Below are 18,759 nucleotides of genomic sequence, written 5' to 3'. Positions count from 1 at the left end.
AAACATTTACGTAGCCTATCACGGTGTTTTCTGAAAATCTAGCTGTGATAGGCTACATAAATCTTTACGTAGCCTATCACGTTTGTTGTTTTGTTTTGTTTTTTTACTTGGAAATGGTGGCGGCAGCAGCCGGTCGGACGACCGGCTGCTGCCGCTGCCGGGAGCCGCCAAACCACCGCTGGGAGCTGCCGCCGGGAAGGACATTCGCACAAAGTAAGTCCCATCCCGGGGGGTGGCAGGGGGGGTGGCGGACCGTTTCTCCACCAATTTCGGGGGGCCGAATGTGTTGGCATTCGGCCTTCCGGAGATTCGTGGAGAAATTCTCTGACATCCCTAGACAGGTGTCAAGGCTGGAGTTCAACAATAGGAGCATATTGGAGGGGGCTGACTAGGTAATTTCCCATGTATCACTCTTGCTATCCAGCACATTCATGTTTTGCTGAATTTTGACCCATACCTTTGCCTTTGGGGAAGGCATTTTAAGCAGTCCATTAGAAACTGAATTGCTTAATCTGGTCTTGCACGTTGCCCCCAGCCCCATTCGTGTGCCTTTCTCCCACCTTTGCTGAGGCTGGGAATGAAGATGCCTGGCTTTGTGGCTGTGCCTCAAAATGGAACCAGTACTGTTCACTGACCCCTTCATGGATCACTGCCTTGTTGTGGCAAAGGGGCTTGCATAACTCAGTGAAGCCATAAGCTATGCCGTGCAGGGCCACCCAAGACAGACAGGTCATGGCAGAGAGTTCAGACAAAATGTGGTCCACTGGAGAAGGAAATGGAAACCCACTCCAGTATTCTTGCCAAGAAAACCCCATGGAACATATCACAAGGCTAAAAGATATGACACTGGAAGATGAGCCCCTAAGGTCGGAAGGTGTCCAATATAACAATGGACGTCCAAAACAATGGACGTAGGCGCATGCACTGCAATGGAGAGAACAGCGCTGATAGCGCCCAATAATAGTCTTCAGACACATGTAGGAAGAAAGCCAGACTATGAAGCACATGGTCTTCGATGTCTATATACTATTGCCCAGAGTATGGGAAACAAACAGAACGAACTTGAACTCTTAATACAGGAGGGAAATTATGACTTGATAGGTATAACTGAGACTTGGTGGGATGACTCTCATGACTGGAATACAGCAGTTGAAGGATATAACTTGTTCAAAAAGAACAGGAGGAACAGAAAGGGAGGCGGGGTTGCACTGTATGTGAAAAATACATATCTCTGCACAGAAATACAGGAGGAGGAGCTTGGTAGCCCCATCGAGAGCATCTGGGTTGAAATAAATGGAGCAAAGAATAAAAGGAACCTGGTGGTCGGAGTCTACTACCGGCCACCCAATCAAGGAGAAGCCAAGGATGAAACTTCTGAAAAGCAAATAGCCAATGTTTTAAGGAAGCATGATGTAGTAGTAATGGGGGACTTCAATTTCCCCGATATTTGTTGGGAGACAAATTCTGCAAAACATGGCCCCTCCAGGAAATTCCTGACTTGTGTGGCGGATAACTTCCTCCTACAGAAAGTAGAGGAAGGAACTAGAGGATCGGCTATCCTTGACTTGATCCTAACCAACAGAGATGACTTAGTGGATAAAGTAGCAGTTACAGGAACTCTGGGGGAAAGCGACCATGTTGTACTTGAGTTCTTGGTTCTAAGGGAAGCAAAAGCCAAGTGTACTCAAACGCGTACCCTGGATTTTAGGAAAGCTGATTTTAATAAACTCAGAACAATGATCAGTAAGGTCCCATGGCAAACAATGCTAGCGAGAAAAGGAGTCCAAGATGGGTGGGAACTTCTAAAAAAGGAAATTCTCAAGGCACAATCACAAACAATTCCAACAAGAAGAAAAGGTGGAAGACAACAGAAGAAGCCAATGTGGCTTCACAAAAAGCTTAGGGATGACCTGAAAACAAAAAAGGACACATATAGGAAGTGGAAAGAAGGCCAAGTAACAAAGGAAGAGTACAGACAGGTAGCACAGAATTGCAGGGATGGCGTCAGGAAGGCTAAAGCGGAGAACGAGGTGAGGTTAGCGAGGGATGCTAAAAACAACAAAAAGGCTTTCTTCAGCTACGTGCATAGTAAAAGGCAGAGGAAAGAAATGGTTGTTCAGCTATTAAATAAGGATGGCAAAATGATAACAGATGACAAAGAAAAGGCAGAGGTGCTCAATTCCTACTTTGGCTCAGTCTTCTCCCTAAAGAGGGTCTATGACCCCCCTGGCAAAGGCGAAGTACAGGCTGAAGGGGCAGGATTGCAGCTTGAGATCGACAGGCATATGGTCAAGAAACACCTCATTACTTTGAATGAGTTCAAATCTCCAGGGCCAGATGAACTGCATCCTAGAGTAATAAAGGAACTGGCAGAAGAACTCTCAGAACCGCTGTCTATTCTCTTTGAGAAATCTTGGAGGACCGGGGAAGTGCCAGATGACTGGAGGAGGGCTAACGTTGTCCCTATCTTCAAAAAGGGTAAAAAGGAGGAACCTGGGAACTACAGACCAGTCAGTCTGACATCAATCCCTGGGAAAATTCTGGAGCAGATCATAAAGCAATCCATCTGGAAGCACCTTGACAACAATGCCGTGATTACTCTAAGCCAACATGGATTTGTCAAAAACAAGTCCTGCCAGACAAATCTGATCTCATTTTTTGATCAAGTCACCTCCCTTGTAGACCGTGGGAATGCTGTAGACATCATATACCTCGATTTCAGCAAAGCTTTCGACAAAGTGCCCCATGATCTCCTGATGAGCAAACTTGCTCGAAGTGGGCTAGATGAAACAACGATCCTGTGGATCCACAGTTGGTTACAGAATCGGACTCAAAGAGTGCTTATCAATGGGACCTTCTCAAGCTGGGGAGAGGTAACGAGTGGGGTACCGCAGGGCTCAGTCCTGGGCCCAGTGCTCTTCAACATTTTTATTAATGACTTGGAGGAGGAGGTGCAGGGAATGCTGATCAAATTTGCAGATGACACAAAATTGGGAGGGATAGCTAATACTTTGGAAGACAGAAACAAAATTCAAAGTGATCTGGATAGACTGGAGTGCTGGGCAGAAAACAACAGAATGGCATTTAATAGGGACAAATGCCAAGTTCTGCACCTAGGAAAAAGAAACCAAATGCACAGTTACAAGATGGGGGATACGTGGCTCAACCACACTACGAGCGAGAAGGATCTTGGAATTGTCGTCGATCACAAGCTGAATATGAGCCAACAATGTGATGTGGCTGCAAAAAAGGCAAATGCTATTTTGGGCTGCATTAATAGAAGCATCGCTTCCAAATCCCGGGAAGTACTAGTTCCCCTCTACTCAGCACTGGTTAGGCCTCATCTGGAGTACTGTGTCCAGTTCTGGGCACCACACTTTAAGAAGGATGCAGACAAGCTGGAGAGGGTTCAAAGGAGGGCAACAAAGATGATCAGGGGACTGGAAACAAAGCCCTATGAAGAGAGACTGAAAGAACTGGGCATGTTTAGCCTTGAGAAGAGAAGACTGAGGGGAGATATGATAGCACTCTTCAAGTACTTGAAAGGTTGTCACAGAGAAGAAGGCCAGGATCTCTTCTTGATCATCCCAGAGTGCAGGACACGGAATAATGGGCTCAAGTTACAGGAAGCCAGATTCCGGCTGAACATCAGGAAAAACTTCCTGAGTGTCAGAGCAATACGGCAATGGAACCAATTACCTGGGGAGGTGGTGGGCTCTCCCACACTGGAGGCCTTCAAGACGAGGCTGGACAGCCATTTGTCAGGGATGCTCTGACATGGATTCCTGCATTGAGCAGGGGGTTGGACTCGATGGCCTTGTAGGCCCCTTCCAATCCTACTATTCTATGATTCTATGATTCTATACTACTGGGGAAGGGCAGAGGGTATTTCCAAGTAGTGCCAGAAAGAGTGAAGCAGCTGGGACAAAGCCAAAAGGACACTCAGCTGTGGATGTGTCTGGTGGTGAAAAGAAAATCTGATGCTCTAAAGAATAATATTTTTTAGGAACCTGGAATGTCAGATCAATGAATCAAGGTAAGCTGGAGGTGGTCAAACATGAGATGGCAAGACTGAACATCGACATCTTGGGAATCAGTGAACTAAAATGGACAAGCATGGGTGAATTTAATTCAGGTGACCATCATATTTACTACTGTGGGCAAGAATCCCTTAGAAGAAATGGAGTAGCACTCATAGTCAACAAAAGGGTGGGAAAAGCAGTACTGGGGTACAATCTCAGAAACGAGAGAATGATCTCAGTACGACTCCAAGGCAAACCATTCAACATCACAGTAATTCAAGTCTATGCCCCAACCACTGAGGCCGAAGAAGCTGAGGTTGATCAGTTCTATGAAGACCTTCAACACCTTCTAGAACTAACAGCCAAAAAAGATGTCCTCTTCATCATAGGGGATTGGAATGCTAAAGTAGGAAGTCAAGAAATCACTGGGATAACAGGCAAGCATGGCCTTGGTGTACAAAATGAAGCAGGAAAAGGCTAATAGAGTTTTGCCAAGAGAACACGCTGATCATAGCAAACACTCTTTTCCAACAGCACAAGAGGCGACTCTACACATGGACATCACCAGATGGTCAATATCGAAATCAGATTTATTATGTCCTTTGCAGCCAAAGATGGAGCAGCTCTGTACAGTCAGTCGAAACAAAAACTGGAGCTGACTGTGGCTCAGATCATGAGCTGCTTCTTGAAAAATGTCAGCTTAAATTGAAGAACTTAGGGAAAACCACTAATCCATTCAGGTTTGACCTAAATCATATCCCTTACGAATATACAGTGGAGGTGAGGAATAGATTTAAGGGATTAGACCTGATAGACAGAGTGCCTGAGAAACTAAGGACGGAGGTCCGTAACATTGTTCAGGAGGCAGCACCTCAATCCATCCCAAAGAAAAAGAAATGCAAGAAAGCCAAGTGGCTGTCTGATGAGGCTTTACAATTAGCTGAGGAAAGAAGGGAAGCGAAAAGCAAGGGAGAAAGGGGAAGATATATCCAACTGAATGCAGAGTTCCAGACAATAGCAAGGAGAGACAAGAAGGCCTTCTTAAATGAACAATGCAAAGAAATCGAGGAAAACAACAGAATGGGAAAGACTAGAGATCTCTTCAAGAAAATTGGAGATCTCAAGGGAACGTTTTGTGCAAAGATGGGCATGATAAAGGACAAAGAAGGCAGGTGACAGAAGCAGATGAGATTAAGAAGAGGTGGAAAGAATACACAGAAGAACTATACAGGAAAGATCTGAATGTCCCTGATAGCCATGATAGTGCCGTCACTGAACTTGAGCTGGACATCCTCGAGAATGAAGTCAAGTGGGCCTTAGGAAGCATTAGTAACAAAAAAGCTAGTGGAGATGACGGTATTCCAGCTGAGCTATTTAAAATCCTAAAATATGATGCTGTTAAAGTGCTGCACTCAATATGCCAACAAATTTGGAACACTCAACAGTGGCCACAAGACTGGAAAAGGTCAGTTTATATTCCAATTCCAAAGAAGGGCAATGCCAAAGAGTGTTCGAACTACTGTACAATTGCGCTCATTTCACATGCCAGCAAGGTGATGCTCAAAATCCTACATGCTAGGCTTCAGCAGTATGTGAACCGAGAACTACCAGAAGTACAAGCGGGGTTTCGAAGAGGCAGAGGAACTAGAGATCAAATCACCAACATTTGCTGGATCATGGAGAAAGCAAGAGAATTCCAGAAAAATGTCCATTTCTGCTTTATTGACTACACTAAAGCCTTTGATTGTATGGATCACAACAAACTATGGCAAATTCTTAAAGATATGGGAGTACCAGACCACCTTACCTGTCTCCTGAGAAACCTGTACGACTAAGAACCAGACATGGAACAACCAATTGGTTCAAAATTGGGAAAGGAAAATGACAAGGCTGTATATTGCCACCCTGCTTGTTTAATTTATATGCAGAGTACATCATGAGAAATACCAGGTTGGATGAATCACAGCTCGGAATTAAGACTGGCGGGAGAATTATCAACAACCTCAGATACGCAGACGATGCCACCCTAATGGCAGAAACTGAAAAGGATCTAAAGAGCCTCTTGTTGAGGGTGAAAGTGGAGAGTGCAAAAGCTGGTTTGAAACTCCACATTAAAAATATTAAGATCATGGCATCTGGCCCATCACTTCCTGGCATAAAGAAGGGGAGGAAATGGAAGCAGTGACAGATGTTTTTTTCTTGGGCTCCAAGATCACCGCAGATGGTGACTGTATGCATGAAATTAAAAGACGCTTGCTCCTTGGGAGGAAAGCTATGGCAAACCTAGACAGCATAGTAAGAAGCAAAGACATCACCTTGCTGACAAAGGTTCATGTAATCAAAGCTGTGGTTTTCCCAGTAGCAATGTATGGCTGTGAGAACTGGACTGTAAGGAAGGCTGAGCGCCGAAGAATGGATGCCTTCGACCTGTGGTGCTGGAGAAGACTCTTACGAGTCCCCTGGACTGCAAGGAGGTCAAATCAGTCCATCCTATAGGAAATCAAGCCTGACTGCTCATTGGAAGGACAGATACTGAAGCTGAAGCTCAAATATTTTGGCCACCTAATGCTAAGAGAAAACTCCCTGGAAAAGGCCCTGATGCTGGGAAAGATTGAAGGCAAAAGGAGAAGGGGACAACAGAGGATGAGATGGCTGGATAGCATCACCAATGCAATGAATATGAACTTGAGCACACTCCAGGAGGGAGCGGAGGACTGGAAGGCCTGGCGTGCTATGTTCCATGGGGTCATGAAGAGTCGGACACGACTGAACGCCTGAACAACAACAAGTGTTCACTAAAAAGAGAGCTACTGTGTAACACTTCTCACCCTGGCCACCTTGGGAGGAGGCCAGGACAAAAGTGCTGGGGGATAGCCACACTGGGACCTCTGGCAGCTGTCAAAGAAGCCCTGGACAGCTGGCGTGGGGAGGAAGGGCCTCAGTGGCACCCTAGTACTCTCACCCTGGCGTCATCAAGTGGATGCCAGGGTGTGGACACTGGGGAGGATGTGCACCGAGGAGGCCGGCAGTCAAGACATTGTGCACATATAGCACAAGCGCTTGACTGCTGGGGTTCTTCACACAAATAGGAGGAGTGGCTCGGCATGCAGGTGGGGCAAGAAGGGAGACTCCCCAAGCCGGTCTGGGCCACAGAAAGGAGGGGGCAGATCATCAAACTCCCCTTTGTAAGGGACAGAGATTGGTCTGTCCAACCCTGGAATAACTTTTCCAGGGCTCTCCTTTTTATGATTGTGGAAGTATATAGTTGGAAGGGACCTTGAAGATCATGTAGTCAACCCCCTTCTGAAAGCAAAGGAGATGCGAGCAAATCTCCAGCAAAGGAGATCCACCACCTCTCAAGAAGCCTGTTCCATCACTTAGCAATTCTGCTGAAAAGCTTCCCTTCTCAGAGCACCAGCTAAACTTCCCACTCCCACATGGACAGCACATATTAACATTGTCAAAATACCTTTTTGGCATCTTTTACATGCATGGATAATTGTGTTCTGATTGTTGTGCTGCCCCTGTTGCTATATCAGGCTTAGTGCTGGAGAAGAAGCTGCAACTGATCCAATTCTCACTTGTTTCCAGTCTCTGGGACATGCGAAGACCAATGCAGGACCAAGCAGTCTTAATCACTCCTGGATTTTCAAGCTCTGCCCTTCGTTACTATAGAAGGTGACATCAGCCACATCCTCTACACGCCTAACACACACATACACTAAATCAGCTTTCCCCATCCTGGGGATGTGCTGAACAACTTCCAGCATTGCCAAGTCAGCAATTTGTTAGAACAGATCATTTCATTTTGCAATGCATTTGAAAGGAAGAGAGATTTGTTAGAATAGCATACAAATGAATTTCATTCCCAAGGTAGGTACATTGATTTTTATTACCACCATGCTGTACAAAATAAGTGTACTTAAATCATATGCCATCTTTAAGTTTCATCATTAGATGCTCCTTTTTATTCAGATCTGGCCTCAATACAATGACGTAGCACTTCGGGACAAAGATGCAACCCAGTAACCCCAAGCTGGAGGCCAAGATGGAGAAGACCTGCACAGCCACCATGTATTTCCCTTTGGTGCTCAGGTAGGTTGGCACAAACAACACCCAAACACTGCAAAACACCAACATGCTGAAGGTGATAAGCTTGGCTTCATTGAATGCCCCAGGCAGCTTCCTGGCTAGGAAAGCCACAGTGAAGCAGGTGGCAGCCAGGAAGCCCATGTAGCCAAGTGTGATATAAAACATGATGACAGACCCTTCATTGCATTGCAGGATGATCTGCCCTGGTTGGGAGTGCATGTCAGAGTCCGGAAATGGAGGAGAGATTCCCAGCCAGAGAATGCAGATGCCCACTTGAACACTCGAGCAAGAAATGACAACGCTGTTTGCCAAAGTCTTCCCCAGCCATTTCCGCACCCTGTTTCCTGGTTTTGTTGCCAGAAATGCCACCACCACCAGGATAGTTTTTGCCAACAAACAAGAGACAGCAATTGAGAAGATGATGCTGAAGGCAGTTTGGCGGAGAAGGCAGGTCACCGTCTGGGGCTGACTGATGAATAGAGAGGAGGACAAGAAGGAAAGCAGGAGGGAGATGAGGAGCATGTAGGTGAGGTCACGGTTGTTGGCTTTGACTACTGGAGTCTCTCGATACTTAATGAAGATTCCTAACAGTAGACCAGTGGTTAGGGATAAGAAAAGGGAAAAGAAAGCTAGGATGATCCCTAAAGATTCTTCATAGGAGAGGAAGTTTAGAACCTTTGGAATACATAGATATCGTTCTTTGTTTGGATGCTGATCATCAGGGCACTTGTTGCAACGTTCTGCATCTGAAGAAGGAAAAGGTCCCATTGCATCAGCATCATAATCCAGACTTTAGGGATGTATGAATCCCACTCACTCATCCTGTTTGAGGCAACCGTGGTGGTGGGGAGGCTCTCTGTCCCACCCCCCAGAATCCTCCTCGGCTGGCTCTGCTCCATGGCGACTCCGTGGAGCCACTGGCCAGGGCTGGCCGCAGCCAGAATTCCGGCTGCTGCCAGGTTGTTGCATCCACAAATGGCTGCCACTATGCTGGCCACCATTTGTGTGGCTGCCAAGCTGTGATACTATGTAAATACTTATGTAGCCTATCACGACAAAAGGTAGCCATGCAAATGGCGGCCGCTATGCCATTTGCGTGGCTACCTTTTGCCGTGATAGGCTACGTGAACACTTACATAGCCTATTACGGCAAAGAGCAGGGGCACAAATGGCATAGCAGCTGCCAAAAGGCAGCCACGGCAAAAGGCAACCATGCAAATGGCAGCCGCTATGACGGCCTCCATTTGTGGCTGCAGCAGCCTGGCAGCGGCTGGGAGACCAGCCAGAGCCGCCGCTGCTGCATCCACTGCTGCTGCCGGAGCTGCCACTGGAGCCGCCGCTGCATCCACCGCCAGGTAAGATCCATCCTGGGGGGAATCCGCGGGGTGGCGGGGGGGGGGAGGCTGTTCTGCCATGGATTCTGGGGGGCTGGATTCTAAAGAATCCTGCCTAACTGGAGTCTGTGGTGGAATTCTCTGACATCCCTACCAACCTTATCCAATGGGTGGTGCTCTGAAAATGCTTTGGGCTACAGTTCCCAGGGTTTTTGACCACTGGCCATCATGGCTTGGTCTGCTGGCAATTGAACTCCACTACATCTGATGGGAAATGGGTCAGGGAAAGCTGCTTAAAAATTTAAAAAAATCCATCTCAGTCTGTGGATTGTTACACTCCCTAACTCAGAGTGGAGAGAAAATACTAGGGGTGGACGAAAGTCACTTACCTTTTCTCGCAGCTTGTTCGCGGTGGGGGGGAGCGCTTCGCTGCTCCCCCCGTGAAGTTCAGGACGGGGGGGGAGGCTTCCCGCCTCGCCCGGCCGAAATTCAGGCCGGGGAGGAGGCTTGCCGCCTCGCCCGGCCGCGAACGCGAAAGTAAAAACAAAAAACAAAAAACGCCCCCTGATAGGCTACGTGACGTAGATCTGCAAAGTCAGCCGTGATAGGCTACGTGAATCGTCACGTAGCCTATCAGGGGGCGTTTTTTTTTTCTTTTATTGCAATGGTGGTGGCGGCAGCCGGTCGAAAGACCGGCTGCCGCTCCCGCCCCGCTCGAACACCCGACGAACCGCTGGCCGGACCCGCCGCCGGGAGGGACATTCAGGGAAGGTAAGTCCCGTCCCGGGGGGGGGGTGCAGGGTGCGGGGGGGTGCGGAGGATTTCTCCCCAAAACTTGTTCGGGGGGCCGAATACGTTGGCGCTCGGCCCCCCGAAGTTTCAGGGAGAAATTCTCCGCCATCCCTAGAAAATACATCTCCTAATGTTTTGGACCTTGACTCCATCATTTCTCTCCATTGGCCATCACTTTTCTCTAGGGTCTCCTACCTTCCTGAGGGGAGATTGTTCCTTCCGAGCATGAGGCACAAGCATAGCAACAAATGGGCTCTCCTTCCTTAATCAACTTGGCATATCCACGCTGGCAACTTGCAGTACATCGAGAAAAATGCACCATCTATTGATGAAGAGAAGAAATATTGAAGAAATTTTTCTGTCTGGAAGTTTTATTTTAATCAGTGGAAACTAGGTATGCACTCAGAAATGGCATATCATGGAAGCTTTATTCAGTCCCATACCTGATTTTCTCACTCTATCACCAAGTACACTTTCTTGGTAGCTGTACTTGTGATGCTGGAAGAAAGGCAGAGGCTGTCTTCCATCTGGCTCTTGACAGGAACAATTTAGGAGGGCTGCGCTTCACTTCGGATGTCGTTTCGGTCTTTCCTAATCAGCCCTGCTTCGCTTCAGACTGATTTGGAACCACTTTGCTTTGCCTACTATATTTTGAATTGTGGACTTGTGTGTAGTTTTTTGCCACACACTGTTTGCTTTACCACAACACACACACACACACACATACACACGGAAAGCAAATACAGAACTACCTACAAGCAAGGTGGGGCAGGAGTACAGTACACTATCTGTGGTGCTGACAGAAGAGAAAAGGGTTTGTAATCTGTTTCATTGTTGTTGTTGTTTAGGGAAAAGATATAGACTACAAAATTGGGAAGGGAGGGAATACAGAAATTGGGAAGGGCGTTGGGGGGAGCCAAGAAGAAGGAAAAGAGAGAGAGAGAGAGAGAGAGAGAGAGAGAATAATTATTTTTTATAAAGGATATAGAAAGGAGGGGAAAACTATTAAGAATAGTTGAATTGAAAAGTACATTTTTGAGGAGGTCGTTTTAAAAACTGTACCAGAATAAAGATGAGAATTGAGTATGTTGAATAAGTGATGAAATTCAGAAAACTGACATTGGGGCATTAACTCATACACCAACCTGGGGAGAAAATTAAAGGGAGAGAAGAGAGATTGTCCCTGGAAAAGACCCTGATGCTGGGAAAGACTGAAGGCAAAAGGAGAAGGGGACGGCAGAGGATGAGATGGCTACATAGTATCACGGATGCAATGAATATGAACTTGAGCACGCTCCGGGAGAGAACGCAGGACAGGAAGGCCTGGCGTGCTATGGTCCATTGGGTCACGAAGAGTCGGACACGACTGAACGACTGAACAACAAGAGAGATTGTAGGGAGGGATTTTATCTCAGTGGCAGAGCCCATATTTGTTTCAGGAACAACTCCGACAAGCGCAGATCTTCTCTAAAACAGGCCAAAACAGTGAAAGGGTGGGGGCTGGGGTTCACACAGCCACATATGATGATGATGATGATGATGATGATGAGCCATGCAGAAAGGCAGTCTTTGAAACACAGTATTCAGTACTCAGAGCATCCTTAATCCACCCCTTTACATGTTATAGCAACACGAAAAACAATCCACACAATATTCCTTTGGTTGGGGCCTAGATTCTCCTGTTCCCACAGCACCTCGCATTGCACATAGGGGTGTACGAAACATACTCACCAGTCTGCTGGGGGGGGTCCACGGGGGGGGAGGTGATCTGTCCCTCCCCCCGGAATCCTCCCTGGCTGGCTCCGCTCTGCAGCAAGGCCGCGGAGCCGCCAGCCGGGCCCATCCACAGCCGGACTTCCGGCTGCTGCCATGCAAATGGTGTCCAGCGTAGCAAATGGCATCCAGCGTAGCGGATGCTATTTGTGTCCCTGCTCTTTGCTGTGATAGGCTATGTAAATCTTTATGTAGCCTATCACAGCAAAAGGCAGGGACGCAAATGGCGTCCACTATGCCAGATGCCATTTGCGTCCGAAGACAGGCAGCAGCAGATGGCAGCGGATGGCAGCGGACGGACAGCAGCAGGTAAAATTGGCCGGCGTGGATTCCCTCAGGTGGCGGAGGTGAGTCTTTCATTCCACTGCGGACTCTGGGGGGCTGAATTCTTAGAATCCAGCTTCATTGGAGTCCGTGGGGGAATTCTCCGCCATCCCTAATTACACAGAGAATAAAGTGACTTTAAGATCACAAGTTCAGAACAGTGGGGGCAGCCACATAAGATGATGGGTGATGATATCCCCAGAGCCATACAGAAAAGCAGTTTTGCAACCAAAGAACAAATTGTGGGAGCATCCAAATTCCAGCTCTTTTAATGGCAATGAAGACTCTTATGGCACCTTAAAGACTAACAAATTCACTCTGGCCTGAATTTCATACACACTGTTTACTTCATCAGATGCACATGGACCCCTCTTCAGAAGTAACAATGAGAAGCCACACAGTACAAAAATCCATCTCACGACTGCCTACCCACAAGTGCGGAGGACTGGATTACTCAGGACTAAGGATGAGAAAGCATACCTACAAAGCCTATCTTCCTCCGGCATGTGGTCAGAATCTAGTGTGCTGGCCTTTCTCTCTCTCCCTCTTTCTTTCCTTCTCTCACACACATGCACAACCAAACACAGCCACCCCATTCACACAGAGCTCCCGTGCCGTAAAACAAATCCAAATCTGACCCCTGCATGGGTGAGTCAAACATTCCCATACAACGGCACACATGATGGGAGGCAGTGAGATGTCTTCCTACACTGCCATGTTTCCCTGAACCCTCTGCTACCTTCAGTGAAATGGATGTCTTGTGATGGTCATGACCACCGTAGCAGCCATTTTATGAATAGCCACACACTGTCATGGAAACCATTTTGTGACAGCACCCAAATGAATTTGCAACATTTCTAATAAGCCTTGTAAAAAAGATAGGGGAACACTGACCTAACAACCTTCACAGCAAGGCTCCAAGGGTTCCTTAAAACTGTTCTTAATGTTTTCTGTTCATAGTCACGATGTTACAGCAGTATAAATGAATGGGTTACGAATCACATCCTTAAAGTATTATGTACAGTAGCTTACAAAACGATAAGCGTTAAGGTTGCAATCCTATGCCCACTTATGAGGGGTTAAGCACCATTAAACTCTGTGGGCCATACTTTGCATTGGACATGTATAGAATTGCATGGGAAGAGATATTAAAGGGCATGAAAAGAAATGAGTGATATTCCTCACATTGTTAAACCGCTTGGGCCACACAATGGCATTCTGATCAATGGTGAACTTGATCTCTGAGGAGGCCTGTCTCTCTAGACTCCCAACTTCCACTCTAGCAGTGGTCTTGTTTGGAAACACCACCCAGTTCACAATGTAGAAGTCGGATGCCAGTTCCCCATTCTCATCCAAATAAGCTCCATCTGTGGAAGTATTGTAAAGATGGAATTTTCTTAGGAAAGGGTGTAGCTGGAATGACATAGAAAAAACACACATTTGGGAAAGAGGAACTTCTGTTGTACATCTTGGCTCTCCATGTTTGGACCTCTAATCTGCAGCAAGTCTTCCAGGCCAGTGAGGCCTGTGGTGCCTCAATATGGTATGTTAGCCTGTCTGCAGAATTCCCAATTGCCTGGACAGTTCTAGTCCTGTTCAAGCAAATGTACATACATGGTCCTTCCAGGCCTGCAGCTCAAAGCAAAGTGGGGCAGTTCTTGTAATACCAACCAGGTTGTGATCTCTCCATGACAAATAGACAACTTTCTTTGCGTACATACCCAGATCACCATCATCCCCTTACACAAAACAAAAAAACCAGAGGCAGATCATCTGACACAACCCGGGGCAGTGGGTAGGGATGCTGGAGAAATTTGAGATGGACTAAAATGAGCTTGTATTTCTATGAATTTGACCTGCGAAATCTGCTGCACAGCGAACTCCTTGGGTCACGTGGCACCCATGGACGGTTGGATCTCTTTTTTCAAAATTCCTGTAATCTAAGGAAATTTATTTGTGGGAAAATACAGAGGTTTCTGCTGAGACATATGCCATCCCGGAAAATGTATGCAGGAAAGAGGGGAATTGAATAGAGGACAATACACTAAAATTTACGTGCTAATGTAATGTAAATTACATACCTTCTTGTGAACCATCTTACTGAATCATTTGCATATTTTTCCACGTAATGGGGAAAAAAATCAAATCCTTCTGTGAGTGGACACTATAATGAAGGACACTGCACAATCCAGAAGACACACACAGGACAGATTTCTCCAAATCCAGACATCCCTACTGCATGTTTATGTGTGGAAGAGAGACCGTGCGGCACATACCGGACCATTCACTGAGTGCTGCAGAGTCCACAAATGGGGGTAGGCCTCCCGCTCCTTCCCTGATCTGCTATTGTTACAAAATTGGCCTCTCGGGTCTTTCCGGAACACTAATGCTGTACACACAGGAGTGCATTGCACAGATGGCCATTTTACATACTAGGAGGCTTATGATTAACATAGTGGAAGACAATTACGTTTTTCTAGGTTACAATTATTTACTTCATTTTTACTACATTTCTGTTCTGCCTTTCCTCCCCATTTTTAACCTCACAGTACTGTGGGGTAGGTTAGGCTGAGAGGTAGTGCCTGGCCCAGATCATCCTGTGAGAAAACAGAGGCCTTTGCATATCCTCCTCAGGCAGATTAGCCACCAGCCTTTGCTGGATACAGCCATGAAACCCAAAGCCAGTCCCAGCACGGCAGCCTCTGCGTGAATGTTGAAGTGTCTCAACACATTTACCTCAAGATTCCCCAAAACCACATCTGACACCACCCTGGATAGACCAGATTGGCAGACTGTTTTGTAGTGGGCTGTGTGGTCCAGCTAGGGATGCTGGAGAATTCTGCTGCAGACTCAAATGAGGCCAGATTCCAAAGAATCCAACCTACAGAGTCCACGGTAGAGCAGCTTCACTTACCTCTGGGTCTTGAGGAGTTCCCACAGAGCGGCTCTTAATATCCCTATACAATGCAACATGCTAATGCCATTAGCCTACCATGTGGAAAAATACAGCTGCAAATGGCAAGTCGAATATCATTTGTGGTGGTACAGCACTGACTTTGACCTAAATTGCTGCAATTTAAATCAAAGTCAGTGCTTTATGGCCACAAATGGTGTACCATACACCATTGACGACTGTATCTTTTCTGCAATAGGCTAAAGGCAGCTGCCATTAGCATATTTCATTGTATAGGGAGCTGGAGAGCCGCTCTGCCAACTCCAGTGGAAGCGAATAGGCCCCAGAGGATCCTGCAGGGCCCCGAGCAGCGCGGATTGCCCCTCCACAGACACCCAGCCCCCGGACTGGGAAGTGAGGGGTTCATACGTTGCTAAGTACAGCCATGGAATCCCTGGTGCTCCTGGACTTCTTTTCAAAATAACAACTCAAGAATAGAACGATTTCTGACTGAGGCACCTGATAGAACACAGTATGTCTTGGGATGTATGGACTCTATAGAATCCGCTCTGTCTGTGTTTAACGAATTGTCAGGTGCTTTTTGTTCCATTGTCTGCCACACACTGATACAAATATATATTTTTTCATCATGCAGAAAAATACGCAAATAATTAAATAAATATTCACATAAGTACTTACATAAGTATTTACATAATTTACCTTAGTACATAATATTTAGTGTATTGTCCCCCATTGCATTCAATGTTTCTTCAGCAGAAACATACATATTTTCCTATGAATTTATTTGCGTAAATGTTGGGAAAGTAAAAAAATCATCCGGAAGTCCACGGACTCCATCCTGCCTGAAGGGGTTGCTCCACAGTGGGTTCTGCATGTAGAAATTCTAGAAATCCAAGCACAATTCAGTCTGTCTCGAATTTCTTGAGCATCCCTAAGTGTATCCACTTCTGTATGCCCGCCCCCAGGTGGGTTCAGATCCCCACTATAGTTTTACTATGAAGCTCACTAGCTTAACCTAATGTAAAGGACTGTTGTGAGGACAAAAAATGGGTTGGAGTTCCTTGGAGAAAAGCTGGGGGATAAACATAGGTGAAGGCAATGTCTGTGAAGGAAAATGAATACCTGCCATGAATGTACCCGTTGAAGTTCTGGCTTCTCTCTACCCACCATCCTCATCCCCTTCAGTCGAGATGAGTATGCAGCATGTAAGGTCCATGCCACAGCCTGGATGGAAGTGTAAACACTGTAGGAGTCTTGAGACAGGACCTTTTCAATCACATCCTGGGGCAATTTTTCCCACTTCTTGTTTTCTGTACATCGTTTCCAGGCTTTGATGGACAAAATATACCTTGAATATAAACAATGAAACACTGTCTCCACAAACTGATTGACAGCAATGAAAAATGAGTCGAAATTGTCATATTGTGTCCTTCTGTTTTTCTTTATTACAAAGGACAAGGAAACATGGGTGTTCTGGAGATCAACTGTTTTGTACAACAAGCTTATGTGGAGGTCCCGCAGAGCTGTTGCAATCAGCACTTTCCCCACAGTTGATCTTGTGATCTGCTCAACTCTATGAATTACTAGTCCTAGAGCTGTTATGATCTGATAGTCCCCTGGAAAAATAACTACATTGACCCGAGTGTCCATAAAATATGAAATTATGTTGAACTTCCATTTTCTCCTATCCAGCACTGGGATGCTTGCTGAGAAGGCAATGCAAATTCCATTTTTTCTAAGCAAAGGTGGAAAGCTGCTCATGAACCTTTCTCCATTGTCATTGTCTGGAGCCAAGATGCCAATCCAAGTCCATCTGAAGTGCAGAAGCAATTGGACAATCCCCAAGTATGGAGGTTCTGATTTGGGAACCATCCGGTAAAAGAAAGAGTACTTGTGTCTACCCTTGGGAACTGGACTGAAAAACCCATAACTGACCTAGAAAAGAGAGAAAGACATGGGTGTTTCCAAAAAATAAGTATTACTTCTCCCACTTCAGTCTATGTGAGCAACGTGCAATTTTGGGGAAAACACACACACTGATATATTCAATTTTCCCCATTTCAACAAGATGGAAAACAGGTTGAAAACAGAATAAGGCTGCATGTGGATTCTGGAGAATTTTGGCAAGTTTGACTATCACTGGTTCTACCATCCTTCCCCAATTTACAGAAGGTAAATTGACTTGGCTCAGAAAAAACTACCTTGGCCAAGGAACGTATCAGGCACAGATGGACTCTGAGGCCAAAGCTACATGTTTGCCCCCACAAAGCATGCAACTAAAATTGGTGATGCTTAGTGAAACACATACAGGCAGAACACCAGCCTCGGCACCCTGTATATGAACCTAGGCAAACCACACCTGCATAGGCTGCTGGGACTTGAGCTAGCATTGCTCGAGAGAGAAAGAGATCTTGGGGCTGTGGTGAACAGCTCAATGAAAATGTTGATCCAGTGTGTGTCTGCTGTGAAAAATGACCATTCTCTTTGCCGTAATTAGAAAATATAAATGTTAATCCAACAGGTGATATCATAATATGCTACTGCAAATCTATGGTAGATGCCGAACCAAAAAAATCGTATTGTAGCATTGTAAGGGGTGCAGAAAAGGACAACTGCATGGGCTGGAATAACTCCGCTGTGAGGAAAGATTACAACATCTGCGGCTATTTTGCCTAGAATACAAAGTGCTTATGGAGAGAGATGAGGGAGGTGTACAAAATTATGCATGATGTGGAAAAAAGGGATAGGGAGAGAAATTGTCCCATATCACAGGAACCCAGGGTCATCCCATGAAGCTGAGTGCTGGGAGATTCAGGACAGATGAAAGGAATTACTTTCTCACACAGTTGATACTTATACTATAGAAGTTGCTACCACAAAATGGGCAATAGCTTCAATTGCTTTAAAAGTGGAATAAAGACATTCATGGCAGATATCAGTGCCTAGCCTACTAATCACGACGACTGTTTATGACCACCAGTATTGTGGCAGGATACATCTGTTTACGTGCTGCTTGGGAATATGAGTGGCAGGGTGTTGTTGTGCTCACATTATTTTGTGGGCCCACAGGAAGCTGGTTGGCCTGGACTGGAAAGGCGTTTGCTGGACTAGATTGGCCTTTGGTCGGATTCAGCACAGCTCTCACGTTCTTATCATAGGTGGGTATCATAGGGATAACCTGAAAATTTCAAGGCTACTCTTGCACAAAGCCCAAACTGGTTCGATCCCCCCTGAAGCACCAACTGTCCAAGAGAATTGCATCCACATCTGCCAAGGAATAAATGAGTTCCTGGCAGTTCCCACTAGATAGAAAGAAGACCAAAAGAGTCTCTCTCTCTCTCTCTCTCTCGCACACGCACATGCACACAGGCATGCACTCGCACATGCACACAGATGGAGCATGACAAATCCTGCCATAATTTCTATGATTCTTGGCAAGCATAAACATCTCCTAAAGGGCTATGATGTCTACAAATTTCATCTATGATAGTCAATGGGAGCAGGAAGC

The 18,759-nt window shown here is 46.2% G+C and overlaps 1 protein-coding gene across 1 annotated transcript in view; it reads right to left on the bottom strand.

Annotated features, from left to right (window-relative positions):
• The window catches only part of LOC146355507 (vomeronasal type-2 receptor 26-like), a 103,613-nt gene that overhangs the window by 44,178 nt on the left and 40,676 nt on the right, over positions 1 to 18,759 (bottom strand). Inside the window, exon 4 of the mRNA XM_084840966.1 lies at positions 10,436 to 10,562. Coding sequence (XP_084697092.1) covers positions 10,436 to 10,562 — 127 coding nt within the window. The remainder of the gene's footprint in view (positions 1 to 10,435; positions 10,563 to 18,759) is intronic.

Source organism: Heloderma suspectum, chromosome 2 (genome assembly GCF_057233095.1).
Source record: "Heloderma suspectum isolate Gila_16-S chromosome 2, 16-S_ref, whole genome shotgun sequence".
Classification (NCBI taxonomy): Eukaryota; Metazoa; Chordata; class Lepidosauria; order Squamata; family Helodermatidae; genus Heloderma; species Heloderma suspectum.
The sequence above is the reverse complement of the archived record's forward strand: the minus strand, read 5'-3'. Positions and strand labels throughout refer to the sequence as shown.